The sequence below is a fragment of the Sorex araneus genome, chromosome 3 (genome assembly GCF_027595985.1).
Source record: "Sorex araneus isolate mSorAra2 chromosome 3, mSorAra2.pri, whole genome shotgun sequence".
Taxonomy (NCBI): domain Eukaryota; kingdom Metazoa; phylum Chordata; class Mammalia; order Eulipotyphla; family Soricidae; genus Sorex; species Sorex araneus.
The window spans coordinates 225,565,749-225,585,636 of NC_073304.1; the positions used below are offsets into that span (position 1 = coordinate 225,565,749).

The window sequence follows — 19,888 nt, forward strand, 5'->3', positions numbered from 1 at the left end:
TTTTTCTTTCAGTTAGTGTGCTACAATTCATGCCTTCAATAACAGTCTGTAACCTGACAAGGAAAGGGGGAAGCAAAGATAAGTACCCTAAAAAGCTGAGAATCCTAACTTTCCTGATAAAGCTATTTGAACTAGAATATGAAAGACTTTAGAGTTTGAAAAGGGAAAATGTTCTGTATTTAGGAAGGGGAAATAATGTAAATGTAAGGTCAAAAGAAAGAACAGTACAATTACAGTTCATATGGACTATTGGGAAATAAAATTGGGAATATATGTGGCAAGAATTTGAAAAGGAATAGATTAAAAAGAGTTTGGATTTAATTCTAAGACAATAGGGAGTCTTTCAAGATTTTTTGAAAGGGGACATGATGCCAGAATTATACTTCAAAAATAAATCCACTGGCAGTAAGGTGAATGGTAGATTTGATGGAAACATTAAAGTGGGCCAGGGAAACAATTAGGGAGCAATTGTAATAGAGAATATGAGAGGTAATGAAACCCCGATCCAGATGCAGTTTCTGTTAAAATGAAACAGAAAGGCCAGGTAGAAAAAAATATTTAGGGTGGGAGACTAGGGAAAATTAAAGATTAACTAGCCATAGGAAATAAATAGATGAGTGGAAGATACTCCAAACTTTGTGGGTTTGTTTGTTGAGTCATACCCAACTATGCTCAGGGTCTACTCCTGGCTCTGCATTTAGGAAATACTCCTAGCTTTGCTCAGGGGACTATATGAGATGCCAGGAATAGAACCCAGGTCTACCACTTCCAAGGCAAGCACCCTATCCACTGTGCTATCACTCTGGCCAGTATTCCAGAGTTTTTATATACATACTTGAGAGACTATGATTTCATTATCTGACAGCAAAGTGGGGAAAAGAGGAATTACAAATTGAATTTCCTAAGGTATTGAACATATGGGTTGTTTCATACGCCTCTTTGATTTCTTAAATTCCAGCCTTCCTTGTCTTTGAAAAATCACTTCATCTGTAATCTCCATCCACAGCCTTCTTTATCCACTGCCATCTGAGAAAATTCCCTTAATTCTGGCCATATTCAAATCTATTCCATATTAGAGTCACTGTTCTCATTGCAGCTATAATGAAGTGATAACTCAATATTTAAATGACCCGCTATGAAAACATGACCCACCACATAAATGACTCGCATGGGGTTTTAGAGCTAAGGTACCTTTCAGCCCACCTTCCTGCTTTGAGATGTCCAACTCTCCAGCCTGCAGGGACGCAAAGGCATTGTGTAACATCTGGGTTTCCCCTCAGCCTGACTGTGGCCGGTCAGAAGCTTGTTCTGACGTCTGTATTCTGTCCAGCTGAGGAGGCAGCCTGGAAACTAGGCCTTGTACCATTAGGCTCGTCTCTGATTCTGTCACTAGGGCTGCCAGTTCTGTGAAAGACGCAGTCCTGGGTACTCTTCAAAACTAGCAAGTAAACAGCAGATTCTTTACACCCAAGAGCATGTAAGCTAAGGGCCACGTGTCTGTGCATCTGAGCTCTTGACTACCAATCAGTGTGTGAGGTATGCTTGAGTCTTACCAGCCAAAACAAAAACGTTGAGGGAAAACTAACTCTGGGTTTCCTCTGTGGCCCGGGTTCGTCCCCTTCACGTGAGTGCCTTTTCCCCACTTTCTCAGGAGGGAAAGAGTAGCCCACTGGCATTGTCGTCAGTGATAAGCAGATACTTAAGTGCCATCTTATGAGATCCTCTAAGGAGTTTATATTGTGCTAAGACTCCAGAAAGTGTTCCTTGAGAACTGATCACACGCAAGCAGAGTGCACACACAGTAACGGGTGTACAGCCTGGTGAGGGAGCTGACCGTGATCAGCACATTTAAGGCAAGGAGACAGTGAGCTGGGAGAAGCTTCTCGAAGGCAGGGGGACTTGAGATGGGTCCTCGAGGACCCATAGAAGAGGCAAGTCATGAGCAGTGGGAACCTTTCCTCTTAGGGGACACATAGCCACGGGGAGGCTGGAGATTCTAGAGGGACTGCGTTCCTGCACGGGCCCGAAGTAGAGGATTTTCACAGGAGAGTAATAAAACCTCAGGATAAGGAAAAGCAGCAGCCGGACCATCTCCTCCTGACACCGTGGAGGGTCAGCTTAGCAGCCCCATTGCGATAGCGCCCATAGCCAGGAGCAAGGCGGCGGCGTTTTGTCGCTGTGTACAGCCTTAAATACTTCTCCTCCCGCTCTGGGCGGCCCTGCTATTCCTCTTTGCCCAAATCCGTGTTTTTCATGCTCTTGCAGGTGCCTCCATTGCTCTAATGGACAAAGAAGGGTTGACAGCCCTCAGCTGGGCTTGTTTGAAGGGTCACCTCTCAGTGGTACGTTCCCTGGTGGATAATGGCGCCGCGACAGACCATGCCGACAAGAATGGCCGCACACCACTGGATCTAGCGGCTTTCTATGGTGATGCTGAGGTGGTAAGTGCCTTTAAATTCCTAAAGGGGGGCTTGAGAGATAAGGCAGGAATTCAGACCCGGTCCTGACATGCGGTCAGCACCACGTAGCTCCTCCAACACCAGTCCTGAGGACTGCCAGCATGGCCCAGGTACCACATCCTCGGGTCCTGGCATTGGACCTACAGCCCAGTTGGCTGAGAATCACCCGGAGGGGCCCTTAGGCCTCCTGAGCACCACTTGGAATAAATGCCCCCCCCCAGAAAAGGGGGTTAAGGAAGGCTCTTTGTGATCTTAGACACTAATGTCTATGTCATAGATCACATACATATGTGCAGAGATATATGAAGTCTCTGTGCATAATGTTATCTAGGGCTGAGGGCAAGTATGTGTTGATGATTGCTGTTAAAAGTTCCTGGATCTGTGGACTGGAGAGATAGTACAGTGGGTAGGGCGTTTGCTTTGCATGCGGCTGACCCGGGTTCAATTCCCAGCATCCCATATGGTCCCCCGAGCACCGGCAGGAGTAATTCCTGAGTGCAGAGCCAGGAGGAACCCCTGTGCAATGCCAGGTGTGACCCAAAAAGCAAAAAAAAAAAAAAAATTCCTGGATCTGTACTGGCTGGAGGGCAAAACACAAAAAGATCAAGAATATATGTCTGAGGGCTTGAGTGATAGCACAGCGGGTAGGGTGTTTGCCTTGCACGCGGCCGACCCAGGTTCGATCCTCAGCATCCCATATGGTCCTCCAAGCACTGCCAGGAGTAATTCCTGAGTGCAAAGCCAGGAGTAACCCCTGAGCATCGCTGGGTGTGACCCAAAAAGAAAAAAAAAAAACAGTTAAAAAAAAAAAAAGAATATATGTCTGGCCTCATGTCCCCATAAGAGAACCCAGCCTGGCTCAAACCAGCAGTTGAATTCAGGTTAGCCGAAGTCTCTTGTCCCAAGTACCCAGCCACTGCACTTGTGCTAAAGTATTCTTCTTCATCCATGTCCTAGGTCCAGTTCCTGGTGGATCACGGGGCCATGATAGAACATGTTGACTACAGTGGAATGCGTCCTTTGGATCGCGCAGTGGGGTGCCGGAACACTTCCGTTGTTGTCACTCTTCTGAAGAAAGGCGCCAAGATAGGTAGGAGAAAGGAAGAGGTGCTGGCCATCTGTGCCCAGGGGCCGGACTGGCCCCGTGGTCTGGCGGCCCTGTGTGTTTGGTATGAGTGTATGTAGTTCCCACTCTGTCCTGGCCCAGTTCTTCTCCATCCAAACCGAAAGGCTCTTGGCCCAGATAAAAGACCATCTGAGCCACGGTCTGCAGTTCCCCCCCATCCTCAGGACCACCTGGTGACCGCCATGCCCCCGTAGCCGTAGCCAGGAGGCTGCTCTGACCAGGCACATCCTGGTGCTGATGCCTCCGTACCAGCCCTGCCCCGTGAGCATCCTGGATCCCTGCACTGCCATGAGCCTTTGCTTTCCCTTGCTCTGTATGTGCTTCTCACTCTCCGGCCCCTGCTGCTGCCGCCCCATCCGCTCCCCGGCCCAGAGACCTAGACCAGGGTTGGCTGATGTGCTGGCTTTTTTGCTGCTGCCTCTCACTGCTGCTTTTTCCTTCTTCTTTTTTTTTTTTTTCACCTTCATCCATTTTTTTTTCCTCTCCTACAACTTTTTGTTTTCTCCTTTCTTTGAAGGTTGTCAGACGTTACCGAGTCGCCCACGAGGTATATCTCACCGCTGTCAGCATCAGGCGTGGTCTGATGGCGCGGTCAGCTTTGCGTTCTCCTCTTTGATTCAGCCTGCATGAGTTCCCCACACCTCTAATCTTTTAATTTACTTCACCTTAAAAGAAGATTTTTTTTAAATAACTGTTGTAGAGAATAACTTGAACTTTTAATGACTAACCCTGAAAAGCTCAGTTGTGAAATAATCCAGGCATCTGTAAACTAACCCGTGTAACCTGCTCTTTCCATTCGTGGGTAAAGTAGTCTTCTTAACACTGGCTTGCTTCATTCGAACTGTGCTCCCGGTTCCAAGTTAATCCCAGGGAGTCCTGTTCGATCCTTGCAAATGAAGGGAGCCTGTTTCCAAAGCATTGCCCCTCTGCAAAGTACTTATTTCAAAATTAAGAGACTGAGCAACTGGGAGTTTTGAGCCCCAGTTCCTAAAATATGACCCCCCCTTTGGATTTTAAAAAAAAATAATAAATCTGTGACATCCAATATAAACCTTTTCTTCCAATTTTCTTCCTGCAAATAACTCGAGTCGGCCGGTGCCTGCACACTACAGAAGCCAGGCTCTGCTGCCCCCCTGTGGTCAGCCTGCAGACCCGCACAGTCTCCAGATTCTTATTTTAAGGTGAAAACAAATCCAGTGCAGCTTCCTTGCAGAGGGAGTCATATAAGATACTCCCAGGAAATTGTTGTGGAGCAAGTTGTTCTCTCAGCAGAAATTCCCCCAGGATGTGTTTTTTTTTCACCTAGCTTCCTACCACCCTTACATTGTATGAGTTCTTTACCCATCATGCATCCTGTACACTACAGGTCCAGCCACATGGGCGATGGCCACCTCCAAGCCAGACATCATGATCATCCTGTTGAGCAAGCTGATGGAGGAGGGGGACATGTTTTATAAGGTGAGGGAAGCAAGGAGCCGACTCTCCTCCAAACATGACCGCTGGCTGCTCTCTACAGGTGGAATCTACCAGAATCCAGGCGATTCTTATCCTCGCTCTCTAGGCAGAGGGAAAATTCCACCCCTCAGAGACGGGTTCACTGGCTGAAGGTGCCTGGGGTTGCCTTCCCAGCAGGAGAACAAGAGCAGCCTCCATGTGCCGGCAGCTGGTAACAGGCAGAGACACGATCCCCAGTGGGATCTGCCAAGTGGGACCTGGAAGCTCCAGGGACACCAAGGGATCTGTAATGCAGATGCTTCTAGTCTGTAGGAACAAGGCCTTGAGCTCAGTGTTCAAATCTATGTACATGGACTTAAAAACTATTATAGTAGTCACTTATCTGCATCCCCGAGTAAGATAAGGAAGCGTTTATGAGTCAGAGAGCAATTACAAGGTATTCTTGAAGTCACACCCTAAATAGCAACAACCAAAAAGGAGGAGGGAGTCTTTTTGTGCTCACAGTTCAAGCTGAAGCTCGTCCCCAGCACAGACTCCCGTGGCCTACAGAGGAGATTCCGTATCCATTACCCCATACGTTAAGATTCACGGAATCATCTCCCTAAGGTGACTCCGGTGGCACCCGCAGGTGGCACCAAGCCCTCCCAGAGCCCAGAGAGGAGGAAATGGTTATGATGAAGTGCACCGCTTTCCCTTCCTGTCCGGAGTCCCAGGTACCTCCTGAATGAGTCGCCTACTCTCGGGCTTCTAGAAAGGAGTCCTGAACCCACTGTGATCCCAAACAGCATCCCCAGAAAGGGCCTCCTGCATGCGGTGTCCTGTGTAAGGATCTGAGAATGGCGCCGCCCCCAAGGCTGAGCCGCCTCTGCCTCCTGCCGAGAGGAGCCAAATCAGCTGTCCACACGCAGAATTCTCTCTGAAGAGACTCCGAATAGCTCCCCTAGTAAGGAGGTAAAAGAGAAAGTCAGCATTGTCTCCCACTGCCCCAGGAATGGGAGGGATCTCCCGAGCTCCTGTGACCAGGCATTCAGCTTAGTCACGGAAGGGCTGCGTCCTGCGCAGACCGCGTCACAGATTCCAAACTTCACCTCTCTGCTGCCACCCTCCCCCACGCCTTTCGCAAAATCTGGGAAAGCTGATTCCTATTATTTTTGTGGCATGAGCGAGGGAAGCCTCTGCCAGACTGTTGTAGTTCAGACATGAGGAAGAGTGTGCCCTCCCGGGCATGATGGAGCACCAGATGAGAAACAGCTCCCCACACATGACTCGGAAGTATACCAGGGGCTGGCGTGATAGTACAGTAGGTAGGGTAGCACACTCACTTTGCACATGGTTGACCTGGGTTCGATCCCTGGCACCCCGTGTGGTTCCCTGAGCTTGCCGGGAGTGATCCCGGAGCTCAGAGCCAGAGGTAAGCCCTGAGTACTGCCAGGTGTGGCCCAAAAAACAGTACTAATAATAATTAAGTAAAATGCCAGTGCTAATTTTGGAGTGCTGGGACTGGAAAACGGGATGTCACAGGGAGATGCACCAAGGCAATAAAAAGCTCCTCTGAAGAGAGCCAGAGTCGTGCTTTGGGAATCGAGTTGAGAAAGTGGGGGGCCTATTTGTACCCTGTTGCCCCCACCACCATGGGCCAAGACCCAACGTCTAGGCTGGTGGGGAGGAGCCTTAGTAGTGCTGAGGAGCAAAGGGAGACGGGGAGTGGAGAGACTGGCTCCATCCGGGGACCAGCGGTGTGATTTGCCGTCTTGTGCTCCCCTTAGAAAGGGAAAGTGAAGGAGGCCGCCCAGCGCTACCAGTACGCTCTGAAGAAGTTCCCGAGAGAAGGGTTTGGCGAGGACTTGAAAACCTTCCGGGAGCTAAAGGTGTCTCTCCTCCTCAACCTCTCTCGCTGCCGAAGGAAAATGAACGTAAGTCCTGCTCCTCTCGCCTCCCCTCCACAGTCCTCGAAGGTGGCAGTTCGCGTGACTCACTGGCTCTTGTCAGGCCCCCAAATCTGTCACTGCCCCGTTTGGAACTTGGTTGTCCTTCACAGAGCACTGACAGTCGCAATTTGAAAATCAAGTCTTAAAAGTTAAAACCGTCTCTCCAACCATGAAAAAGGCAGCGCTGCGGGTACTTGACAGCTTCTGGGTTTTTCCTAATTCACGCTGAACGTGCTCGGAATACCTCCTCCTCAGCCCGGGAGTGCGTGAGTGGGGCACTGGCATCCCGGCTGCTCTTTCACAACCTCAGGGTCCTTCTCCCAAGTGCTTCAGTCATACTAAGAAGGGCTGGGAAGAAGCAGGACCCTGCGCGTCAGGGCGCAACCTCTAAGGCTGGTCTTGGACTGAAAGTTCTTTCCTCGCCGCCCTATTCCAGCACACCAGGCCCCTTCCTGTTGCACTTTCTCACTCCTTGTCCCTTCCACGGGTCCCTTGGTCCTTCCTGGGTGCCTTGCAGAGATGGTCTCTGCTGCCCTCAGCCTCTGCCCTCTTGGCATGCAGAATACCCGCCAAGGAGAGCACCCGCTGAGATGCTGGGACAGCTGAGACTCCGGACCCCTGGCAGCCACCACGTGAGGGTCCAGTACGGAGAATCATCAGTGCTGGGCCGGGAGATAGTGAAGTGGTTAGGGCCCAACCAGGGGCCCTAGAGGCCCCTCCACACCGCCAGGATGGCCCAAGTCACCCCCACCACTGCAGGGCCTGAGCAGCACCACACCATCCGGCTCTGGCATTAAACTGCACGTCTAGTTAGCGAGGTGGGGGGCCCTGCCAAGCCCTCCCTGACCCGCCCCAGAAAGACCAGTGAGCAATGGAAATCTCAGCGGTACAGAAGTGACGAGAGATGTGTAGGGATGGTGCGTGTGTCCAGCCTTCAGTCACAGGCTAAACAGCCTGGTGGGCTCGGGACGGTCGCAGCCCTACAAGTGGTGCAGCCCAGAATGCAGAAGAGAGGGGGAGCGTGTGGGGCACGGCAGTAAGAGTCTCGTGGAAATAAAATGTGTCCAAGACTATTGCACCAGCTCTTGGACTGCTGTGAGCCTGCTGGCTTCCAGGAAGCGTCTTAAAAACTGCCTCCTCTTTCCAGAAATGATGACTGTTCCGAGAAAGAGTTTGAGGGAAAAGGTGACCGTGGGTAGGGAGAAGCCAGCGACTTGAGTGGAGGGCTTTCTCCCCAGACCCGCGCTTGCTCAGGCGGCTCCCTGTCACCTCCTGTGCATGACAGAAATCTGTCCCTACAGGAGAAAGACACGCCCATTCATTTTTTTTTTTTTAACCATTCCCTGCCCAGCCCAGGTTCTGCCCAGGGTGTCGTTTTCTGCCATATGCGTCCCAGAGCAGGGGCTGCAGCGGGAGCGCTGGCACTCAGGAGGAGCAGAACTTCCCTTCAGCTTAGGGCTCAGGGTCCTGCAGACTGTCGCTTGGGGGCCCTGGCCCGCTCCCCAGGGTGCTCAGAATGCCGATGGAGGAGACCAGGTTCTTCCAGGACTCTCAAGGGTCCAAGGGATGAGGTGACAGCTTAGAACCCACTCCTGGTCAGGGCCATGCTTGTGGTTTTCGATTATTTTTTTTTTTCCAAAGTAAAGAGTGAGTTGAGCGAAGGCCCAGGCCAGCAGGCCTCTGGGAAACAGAAAGGAAACTGCCGGGGGCCAGGACCCGTGTGTGGACCGTGACGCGGATGTGGAGGAGAAAGTGCCCCGCGCCGAGGAGACAGGACGGGCCACAAGAACTGACCCAAGTGTGCCCGCCTGCCTGCTCCCCGTGCGCCCCATGGTCAGGCAGCCCTTCCTGCCGCAGGGCCCGCCAGGTCCAAACCCGGATCTGAATCCCAGGAGAAGCCGAGCACAGGCAGGAGGAGGCCAGAGAATTTGTGTCTGTTGCCTCTGAGTGGGTGCCACGGGGCTCACTTCCAGCCGCAGCAGCATCGCTGCACTGGGCTTTGTCTTCCGGGTTTGAGAGAAGTTGGTTAGAGAAGCAGAAAGAGCAAACGTGAAAAGAGGTTTCATTCTTTTGCCGGAGAGAAAGTACGGAGGTTAAGGCCTTGCATGCAGCCAACCTGGGTTTGATTCCCAGCCCTGCCAGGAGTGACTCTGAGTGCAGAGACCAGGTGTGGTTAAATATCTAGATACATCCTCGTGGGCAGATAAATCCCTGAGCCAGGGCACAAGGAACTTGGTAAGAACCCTAGGTGCTCCCGCCCACAAACGTCAGAGAAATGTGCAGCTGATCTGTTTCATTGCCAGCTTACCTACTCGCCGTCTCTCTCCTGTCACTCACATGCATGCCTGTTGTAATGCCAGGATTTCGGAATGGCCGAGGAGTTTGCAACGAAGGCCCTGGAGCTGAAGCCGAGATCGTACGAGGCTCACTACGCGAGAGCGAGGGCGAAGCGCAGCAGCAGGTGAGGGGAGCGGGGACCTGGGGGTCTCGGGCCTGAAGTCTGGCCCAGGCAGCTGAGTGTCCCTGGAGCTCTGCAGGCGCCTGAGGAAAATGGCAGAGACTGCAGGCTCTGGACACGCGGCGCCTTTTCCTGTGGCGGGGGAGCGCCTCTCGGTGGCGCTTGGCTGCCTCTTCCCAGAGCCCTCAGCCACTGTCCAGCCTCCCGATAAGAGAGCCGCAGCCGGAGAAGGAATCGCCCCAGCTACGCACTGCCCAGGCCTTGTTAGAGGGAAGTGGGGGGCAGTCACGGACACCCCCCCAAATTAGTCTTCCTTAGGGGGTGCTCCTGAGGTCTGGTGGCATCAAACTTCCTCCCCACCCCAACCCCCACCGTCACCCACACACCCAGGGAGACGGGGTGCTGCTGCCACAATACAAGGGGCCCAAGAGAAACTCCCTCCCTCATCTTTTGTGGTGGTTTGACTGAGGGGCAGGAAAGTCTCCAGAAAGACCCAGTGAGCAGCCTATGGGTAGCTCGGTTTGGGGGCCTCCTGCCCACACCCTGTCCCCCTCAATACTACATGCGCAAGGGCTGCCCGGGCTCACCATCCTGGAGGCAGGTGGTCCAGGAGATGAAGGTCAGGTCTAGAAAGGACAGTGGCAGTGACCCTAGCCCGGGTGACGACAGAGCTCCTAGCAGAAGCTCACCTCCCCGGTTCCCTTTCCCCCTGGGTCTCCCCTTTTCTGAGCACTGTGAGAGCGAGGGACTCACCCAGACACCTTGGGCCATCTTCATGGATCATCAGCCAGCCTGACACCGGTTCCACTGGACATGGCAGTGGAGGGGCAGCGCTGCTGAGGCGAGGTGGGGGGCGGAGGCCCGGGTTCCCGCCCAGCTGGGAGTAGGCTTGGAATTTATTGCCAGAATGTAAAGAACACACAGAAAATAACTCTGCTGGACAGTGAGGTATTTACATACTACAGATCCTGTTCTCCAGGCACTGAGAGTGACCCTGGAGAGGACAACCCCCGGGGCCTGCCCCTCCTCCTCAGGGCCCTCCAACCCTGAGGCTGGAGGAAGAGAGAGACTGAGGAGCTAGGGCATCATTCTGGATTCTTCTAGAATGGCATCCTACCTGTGTCCTTCCTTCCAAGCCGAACAAAGCCGGAAACCCCCCAGGCTCGCCTGGCTGTCCCCACAGTTCCCCGAAACAGGCTTGATTCCGAATTAACGGCCTGTACTCTGTTTCCGTTTTGCCCAACAGACAGTTCGCAGCAGCCTTAGAGGACCTGAACGAGGCCATCAAGCTCTGTCCAAACAACCGCGAGATCCAGAGGCTCCTGCTGCGGGTGGAGGAGGAGTGCAGGCAGACGCAGCAGCCCCCGGCCCCGCCGCCCCCGCCCCCGCCGCCCTCGCAGCCTCCACAGGAGCTGCCCGAGGAGCCGGAACCAGAACCCCCGAGCGAGGACATCTACGCGGTGCAAGATATATTTGAGGAGGAGTACCTGGAGCAGGATGTGGAGAATGTGTCCATCGGCCTGCAGACGGAGGCGCGGCCCAGTCAGGGGCTCCCGATCATCCAGAGCCCCCCGTCCTCGCCCGCCCACCGGGACGCGGCCTACATCTCTGGCTCACCCCTCGGCTCCCACCAGGTGTTTGACTTCAGGTCCAGTAGCTCCGTCGGGTCTCCCACCAGACAGGGCTACCAGTCCCCCTCGCCGGCTCTCTCCCCTACTCACCAGAACTCTCACTACAGGCCCAGCCCCCCACACACCTCCCCCGCCCACCAGGCTGCATCCTACCGCTTTAGCCCCCCGCCCGTGGGGGGGCCGAGCAAAGACTACCCGAGCCCGCCCCCGTCCCCTCTCCGCAGAGGCCCGCAGTACCGGGCCAGCCCTCCCGCCGAGAGCATGAGCGTGTACAGGTCCCAGTCGGGCTCACCCGTGCGCTATCAGCCAGAAGCAAACGTCAGCCAGCTTCCTGGCCGGCCGAAATCTCCGCTGTCCAAAATGGCCCAGAGGCCCTACCAGATGCCTCAGCTCCCTGTGGCCATTCCCCAGCCGGGCCTCAGGCTGCAGCCGGCCAAGGCCCAGATCGTGAGAAGCAACCAGCCCAGCTCGGCGGTTCACTCCAGCACTGTCATGTCCACGGGCGCCTACGGCCAAGTCGCCCACCCCATGGCCAGTAAGTACCAGTCTTCACAAGGAGACATCGGAGCCAGCCAGAGCCGACTGGTGTATCAAGGCTCCATCGGGGGGATAGTCGGGGACGGGCGGCCCGTGCAGCATGTGCAGGCCAGCCTGAGCGCGGGCGCCATCTGCCAGCATGGAGGGTTGACCAAAGAAGACCTTCCACAGCGGCCTTCCTCGGCCTACCGCGGCGGCATGCGATACAGCCAGACCCCGCAGATCGGGCGCAGCCAGTCGGCGTCTTACTACCCAGTCTGTCACTCGAAACTGGACCTGGAGCGTTCCTCCAACCAGCTGGGCTCCCCGGAAGTGTCCCATTTAATCCGAAGGCCTATCAGCGTCAACCCGAGCGAGATCAAACCCCACCCGCCCACGCCCAGGCCTCTGCTGCACTCCCAGAGCGTCGGCCTCCGCTTCTCTCCGTCCAGCAATAGCATCTCGTCCGCCTCCAACCTGACGCCCACCTTCCGGCCGTCGTCCTCCATCCAGCAAATGGAGATCCCGCTGAAACCGGCCTACGACCGGTCATGTGACGAGCTGTCCCCAGTGTCTCCCACGCAGGGAGGCTACCCCAGCGAGCCCACCCGATCCAGGACCACACCATTCATGGGGATCATAGATAAAACAGCCCGGACCCAGCAGTACCCCCACCTCCACCAGCAGAACCGGACCTGGGCCGTGTCCTCGGTGGACACCGTGCTCAGCCCCACCTCTCCAGGCAGCCTGCCGCAGCCCGAGTCCTTCAGCCCGCCCTCCTCCATCAGCAACATTGCCTTTTACAACAAAACCAACAACGCGCAGAATGGTCACTTGCTGGAGGACGACTACTACAGCCCCCACGGGATGCTGGCTAACGGGTCCCGGGGAGACCTCCTGGAGCGAGTCAGCCAGGCTGCCTCCTACCCCGACGTGAAGGTGGCCCGGACCCTGCCTGTGGCCCAGGCCTACCAGGACAACCTGTACAGGCAGCTGTCCCGGGACTCACGACAAGGGCAGACCTCCCCAATCAAACCAAAGAGACCGTTTGTGGAGTCTAATGTTTGAGCATTTGTTGGAGTGAGACCCCCATGTTTTCACTGCACATTTTCAGGCTTGGTTTCCACATCCGAGGTAGTTCTCTGGCTTAATTTCTCATGTAGTTTCTGTGTGGTGTTCAGAGGTGGCAGCCCACACGCTGAAATCCTTTGCATGCAGCGGCCTCCAGTGAGCCCGGACTTCAGTTTCTCTCGTCTGTGCCCCAGCCACATGCTCTCCCTTCCCCTCCGACGCCAACGAGGAGATTGTCGTGCCGTGTGCTTGTACCCAGGGAGCTCAGACACACTGGCCCGCTTCTGCCAGGAGACAATCGCTTTCACTGATGTTCTCGTTTTGTAAATGTCTTCTTCTTTTTACAACAACAAGGTGTTCTTAACCGTTTTCTTCTAGGAACTTTAGAAAGAGTGCAGTGCCCCCTTGCCTCTGCCTTCTCGCCCACTGTTACCTAGACAACCACCCCAGTGCATTCTTGTGCCATGGTCTCCTGCCCTGGACTGCCAGCTCCCCGCAGTCGTAGGTCTAGAATGTTCAGTCGGTTATTAGCGGTTTGCCTGTAAGGGTAGAAGCCTCAAGGAGAGAGAGAAGAAATCAGTCTGCTCGGTTGAAAGAAAAAAAAGTCACTATTGAAAGGTCACTGCATTGACTTTCCAAGCTGCATTTAGAAAACAACTAGCCCTTTAAGTAGCTCAGTCAGCTAAGGGAATTGGATGAGCATCATGGTTTGGTTTGGTTTTTAATAATTCACTGAGAATTATTTTTTTAGGTTTTCAGTCAACGGTTACCTGTGAAAAAGTTACTGGTGTTCAGATAGCTGTATCATAGGGCAGAAAAAAAAGACTTCTCCCCTGGGTTCTCAGAGAAAAAGCTTTGTAGAAAAGCCTTGTCTCAGAGAGATCTCCTGTTCCGACCCCCTGTGGCAGCGGCCCTAGGAACCCTTGGGGCCCTCTTCGGAAGCGCAGGTGGTGGGGTGGAAATGGCTCCTGTCGCCCCGCGTGCGTTCTGTGCCGGGTATGGTCTCATCCCATCTCGTGTGCCTTTGCTCCGTTGTGTCCTGACAGGAACTGTGTCTTCTTGGGGCGGGGGGGGGGGGGGTTGTTGATACTTGACAACCAGGCGCTACAGAGTACCTTGGGAGAAGACCCCTTTGAGCCTCAGTGGGAGCGCAGGATGGAAAGGACGCCCCCCTCTGGTCTCTCACCACGTGTCGGCCATGCCCGGTGGTCCGGGGCAGGCCTGACCGGTGAGTGGCAGAGGCCAGCCTGGGACGGACGCCAAGAACACTGCAACCAGCACCTTGGCCCGGCCTGGGGCAGAGGCACAGCAGCCCGTCAGCCGTTACCCCTGAGCCTTGAGAGCTGACCTCTGAGCCCTCCTGCTCTTGCTGGTAAAGCGCTCGGGAAGGGCCATTTCTGACGCCAGTACCTGTGGTCACAGTCTCCAGAGCGGAGGTGGGCAACTTCTCTCCACTCACGTAAGTTCCGCCAGCAGAGGGCCCGCCACCCCCGGCCTGCCCGGGCCAGCACTGTCTCTCTGGGCCCGAACCTAGACTGGCATCAGCATCCTGGCTCCCCTCCCCTCCTCCCCCCTCTCTCCCCGGCAGATGCCTGTCGCCCGACCCACCCGCTCTTTGTCCAGGGTTCAGTCCACGTGGGCACTGCATCTGCCTCATGGGAGCTGCTGAAACACTTCTCAGTGTCTAGTAGAAAAAGACCCCTGCTTCTCCCCCCCCACCCCCACACACACTTGCACTCACTTCACAAACCTCACCGGTGCCACTTTCCCAGGCTGTCCTCTGCTGTAGAGTTAAGGGAACACCCTTTACACCCTTACTCGGGGACCAACAGTCTAAGTAATTTTTGCAGCTATTGTAAGAGGAAGTGACTTTCCCTACCGGGCTCCACTTCCTTTGGACGAGAAATGCCCGCTGAACCCGACGGAGCAGGAGAGGTTCCCTTGAAGCAGGCTGCCCGTGTCCTGTTCTGCTCCTTCACTGCCATGGGTGGTCATAGGTGGTCTTAGGATTGTATCTCAGAGAGCCCCTGCCCGCCTCCACCCCCAGCACTGGCCGAGTCCATGTCTGGCCTCACGGGAAGGGGGTGGGGCGGGCCTCGCTCCACGTCCCCAACCCCATCCCCCTGAGGTGGAGACAGTGGCGACAGACGTCTGCGTCCAGGTTTCTCACCAGTTGTACACCTTCCTTGCACTAGTGGTTTCCATCACATCACGTCCGTTCTGGGTGTACCTGACTGTTTGGGTCCGTAACCCTGAGAAGTGCTGGCTGTGTAACTGTGAGTGATGTCTTCGTTAGAAAGTAGAAAAACCACACCTGTCTTAGTGTATTTTTCAAGGAAAAGGAAAAAGAAATCAAGCAGTGGATCACAACATTTATAGCACAAAGAAAAAAAAAATTCCTTGTATATAAGCATCAAGCAGATTGAGAATTTTTAAATACAAAAAAATATTTGCAGTGATTTTAAAGTGCTTTTCCAGCAGTTTTCTTAGGGACTCCTGAGACATGGTTACTTTATTTACTGGATCAGTAAGGCACACATTAACAATTTAAGAATTAATGTTTATTTACAAAGTAAAGGGAAAACCTGTGTAACGTGAGAATTTGGCATGGACAAAATGGAGACCATTTTGTATCTGCTGTTGTATCTTGTCTGGGCGCAGGCGCCCGTGCGCTCCTCCTGGCCCCGGTCGGCAGAGCGCAGGCCTGTGCCCCTCCCAGGCGCCCTCTTTTTAGATGTGTTTAACTTAAACCGAAGGCTCAGGAAAATTCCACTAATTAGAATCATGTACAGTACCCCAGGTAGTTGTCCAGAAACACAAGTTTGCTAATTGAGTTATGCCTGGATTACTCAACACTTTTCCTAAATTATTGTAAACAGAACAGTTTAGAGAAAGTTATTCTCGGTCCTTATATTGTACAGTAGTTTATGAACCCCTCTCTAAATATTGGTATTTTTATATTCCAGAGATGTACCCAATAGAAAAAAAAATTAATCCGTATCTAATTTAATATCCATAAGTATTTTCCTTAGATTTTAGTCACCATGCTGTGGGTCACGTGGACGTCACCTTGCTTCCCTGTACATTACCACTAGGTGTCGCTGTGGCTCTGCACCAGGCTAGTCCGGGAGCAAAGAATGGCCGCCAGCTGTCCCGGGGCTCAGAGGGTGCGGGCGGTGGGAACAGAGGCCTGGAAAGGGGTCGTCACACATCCGTGCCAACTGCGGCCAGATCAGCTCTTTGAACACTCCCTTTGGACCTTCAGCCACATCGGGGCTGGAGAAGGCGGGCTGCAGCGCCCAGCTCCGTGGTGGATGGAGATGCAAAAGACCCTTGTCTTCCCCAAGGCTCCCCTCTGGCCCCCTCCGGCTCCGGGGGAGTCCCCGTGGGGCGGTCCAATTCAAAGATAGTTATTTTTCTACTGCAGAAACGCCTTGGACAAAACCAGTTGCTCACTGAACCTTTGCCACGCGATGGGACAGGCTCCCCCCAGCTGGTAGGACGCGCCTGCCCCGCTCCCAGCCCCCCTGCCCCGCCAGTGTCCGTGGGCCGCCTACTGGAGAAGCCAGTCCGCAGAGGCCCGGCCCGCCGCCCTGCCGCAGGAGCACGGGGAGGTGGGGCTCCTCCTCCCTTTCCTCTTAGGAGTTCCAGACTCACCATCCACCATGACCAACAACAATGAACCAAGGGCTTAGGGGTAAGAGCTACCTACAAAGATGTGTCATGGAAACCTTCACCATGCAATGCCTTGAACTCAGCTCTGGCTGCTTCCAAGAAGAGGTGGCGAGCTGGGGGCCTGGACACAGCACAACGGGGCTGGCTGGCGGAGCCACTGTGCAGAGCTACTTGAATAATCACTGGGTCTCTTATCAACTCCTTTTGTAACAGACCACTCAAGGGCTGAAGTGTTGGTAACCTGCATTTCGGGGTCCATTGCCTCCCAGCAGCTGACGCACCCGAGATGCGTGTGGCCGCTTGATGGCCACAGTCAGAGCTTTGAAAAGTTGGTACCAAATGAATGCGTAATTGGACACCAAAAATCAAGTGTTACTCTCATGTCTCCTCACCCATCTCCTCCCATTTCCTCCTGCTGATTCTGTGCTCGCCACACTTCAGCTGACCTGTCCAGCTTCAGCTGGGTGCACCTAGATGCAGGCCAGCCCCCCACTCATTTATTCAGGCAAAATACTCTGGAAAGGAAGGGGCCTCGCCGCTTTGTATTCTGTAGCACTTGTTGGCTGGGTTTCTCTTTAGCGAGTCACCAAGCAGAACATCCGGTCAGAGGGACTCAGCTCAATCCTTTTGGTCCCCGGGACCAGACAGAGTTCTGGAGAATTCAGTACTTGAATGTACCTGCCTTATTGCATACCAACTAACTGGAAAGAGAAGCGCTGGTCCAGATCCCGACTTCACTCCCACGTCCTCTCAGCGTTCCCATAAGTTGCACATCCTGTTCGGGTTTGTTTTCTGTTCAGGTTTTCCCTCTGGCTGCTTCCTGCCCAAAGGGGCAGGTTCCTGGCCGGGCTCCACAGGTGCCGGCCTTGGGGGCCGGGCCGCCGTTCCATCTCACCCCGCATCCGTCTCTTGTCCTGTCTTCTCCAAATCCAAGATGATTTTAATTAGTACAGACATGTACAGTCCACAATTAAAGAGTGATTTGTACTAATATGATTTTGATTCTTCCTCCTCTTTGCTGTCCTTTCAAGACACTTGCTGGAAAAAGCTTTAATGCACTTAGTTTTCCTTTAGGTTTTCTATACTCAGATGTAAAGGACTCTCTCTGTACAGTATATTCTCCAATGCATGTTTGTTCTCTCTCCTGATATACTGAACACCACACAGTCGTGAACTCGTGCGGTGGGGATGGCCCACACCCCGCAGAGGCACCTAGCCCCTGTGTATAAGGAAAAGACATTTACCTTCGCTGTACTTGCTTGAGCAGTTTTATTGTCTGTACATGTGAGCTGTGTGAGATAGATGTGAACAGTTAAATGAATGCATTTTCCTGCCCATGTATACAGATCACCATCTGTACAATGAACTGTATGTATGAAAGCAAATGTACTTATTTATAAATGGGTAACACTTGGAAAAACATGGCCTTGTGCTCTCTCCTTCAGTATCAGCTCCTCCCCTGGGGGGCTGCACCTCAGGGGCAGGGGACAGGGGAGCACTGAGTCCCCCGGGGGAAAGCGGGCACAGAGCCCCTCCATGCGGCTGGGCTCAGGGCAGCTTAGCCCTTTTAGCAAGAGCCTGTTCAGGGCCTACTGGGGAAGGCCAGCAGAAGCCACACCCTGCCCAGGTACTGCTCCAAACCCAAGGCTGAGCAGAGGGGAGGGAGCGTGGGTAGGAAACACGATCAGCCAGAGCTGGAAGCTGGGACCTTCCTCCAGGCTCCCCAGAGCGCTGGCAGCAGCTGCCCACAGGGCTCCTGTTTCCCCAAAACCGTTGGGAGCCCAACTGCCACCAGCACCTACCGCCCTTCCTGCCAGGCCGCAGAGGCACAGGCACGAGGGAGGAAGGAGCCACCGCAGAGAACGTCCCTGCCTCGCGTCTGTCCCATACCGCCAGTGCCAGCAGCCTCGGAGCGGTGCCCAGATTCCAGAAGCACCTCCAGAGAAGAGGGAACGACTAGGGACCTGGGGCTCTGGGTGCTGCATTAGGAGTCGAAAAGAGGTAAGTGGCAAGATGCAACCTCAAGGCACAGCTTTTCTAAGATTCCTGGGGCCTCGGGAAAAGCAGAAAACCAGAACCTTCGTTCGGGTTTGTGGTCACACCCAGTGGCGCTCGGGATCTGCTCTCAGTGGTGCTCAGGGACCAGGAGGAGTCAAGGATCAAAACCGCCTTCTGCTTGCAGACCATGTGCTACTCCCCACTGAACACTTCATCTGGCCCCCAAACGTGTCTTCGTCTCGTCCCCAACTTCTTAAGCTGCTCTGAGCAGAGGCACACGCAGCCCTGAGTCACAGCCGGCTCCTCTGGACACTCGGCCCCTCTCAGAGCATCGCAGGCCAGCGGGGAGCCCCGAGACTTCCCGATCAGCTTTAAAACCAGGAGCTGCGGGAGCTTGGAGACGGTGGACGCAGGCTCGCCCTCCCAGGCGTGTGCAGCACGTGTCCCAGGGCCCTGGGAAGTCTTGGGCATGGGGGCACTCCAGGGGCAGGGGGGACCCAACACAGCACCCGTCTTCCCCATCAGGAGACACAGATGAGAAGCAGATCCTGTCTCAGTAGCTCCGGGTCACAGAGTTCAGTGTCTGGCCACACCGGTGTCCCCTTCCTTCCTCACAGGGGAGCCCTGGGAATCCCAGCCACCCCACAACACCAGCACTGCCACCGTGGGCCGGAAGGGCCTCCTCTGCTCCTTCGAGGAAATTCCTCTAGGCCAAGGTCAAGAGGAATAACCTGGGAGGGACGTGAGGGCCTCCCGGGGAAGCGAAGGAGTGGCCCTGGGTGGGGACTCTGTCCAGTCACTGACTGTCCACAGACAGGCCCACACGGCTGGCACCCAAGTGGGAAGTGAGAGCCCCCAGCCGGAGAGCCGGGGCAGAGCCAGAGGCCCTAGATGAAGGCCGCAGGGGCCTTGGCCAGGGGGAAGATGCCGGCGCAGGAGGGGCCCCGGCACAGGAAGGAGCTGCCGTCAAGAGGGCACCGGCACGAGGCCACTCCGAGAAGCCTAGGCCCGAGCAGAGGGGTCAGGCAGGCCCTGGACGTCTCCAGTCCTCGCCCACTTGTCCAGCTGCACCGGGCATGGTGGAGAAGCCCCCCAAGTCCCACTGTAAGCACATCCCACCTGCCAAAGCCCCACGAATCACCCTGAGGTGGAAGGGAAGCCGGCGCCCAGCCCCCGGAGTCAGCCCTGAGCACCGCCAAGTGTGCACCCCCTCCCCACCAAAAGAAAACGGAAGTGGTGGCCGCTGGGGAGATGGCGCAGGAGGCTGGGGTGCACGCTCCATGCCAAGCCAGGAGCACGGTGGGCCGTGGCCCCCAGACCAAAAATCATTAAAAAGAAAAGGCTGATGAGGTGAGGGGCCCTTTACCAGCCGCCTCCTGCTCCATCCGCCAGGCCTGCCAGGCCTTCCTCTGGGTGGAGAGAAGTTCTTTCCCTGCCCCAGATTCTTCCCCTGACCTAGTGAAAGTACTTTGCCCTCCTCACCCACCCCCCCAACCCCAGTGGGAGCCAGTCGGCCTGGGCCATGAAAAGTCTCTGGCTTCCTTTACCGTGGGGTGTCAGTTTTCCTCACC

The 19,888-nt window shown here is 54.7% G+C and overlaps 1 protein-coding gene across 9 annotated transcripts in view; it reads left to right on the plus strand.

Annotated features, from left to right (window-relative positions):
* TANC2 (tetratricopeptide repeat, ankyrin repeat and coiled-coil containing 2) overlaps positions 1 to 17,739 on the plus strand; it is a 379,564-nt gene extending 361,825 nt beyond the window's left edge. For 7 of the 9 annotated variants that reach the window (XM_055131292.1, XM_055131294.1, XM_055131295.1 and 4 more), the window contains 7 exons: positions 2,266 to 2,441; positions 3,417 to 3,549; positions 4,103 to 4,132; positions 4,952 to 5,043; positions 6,807 to 6,953; positions 9,329 to 9,429; positions 10,673 to 17,739. In XM_055131292.1, coding sequence (XP_054987267.1) covers positions 2,266 to 2,441; positions 3,417 to 3,549; positions 4,103 to 4,132; positions 4,952 to 5,043; positions 6,807 to 6,953; positions 9,329 to 9,429; positions 10,673 to 12,641 — 2,648 coding nt within the window. In that variant the 3' untranslated portion in view covers positions 12,642 to 17,739. The remainder of the gene's footprint in view (positions 1 to 2,265; positions 2,442 to 3,416; positions 3,550 to 4,102; positions 4,133 to 4,951; positions 5,044 to 6,806; positions 6,954 to 9,328; positions 9,430 to 10,672) is intronic. The other 2 variants (XM_055131293.1, XM_055131298.1) reach the window with 1 other exon arrangement.
* Positions 17,740 to 19,888: the final 2,149 nt, after the last annotated feature.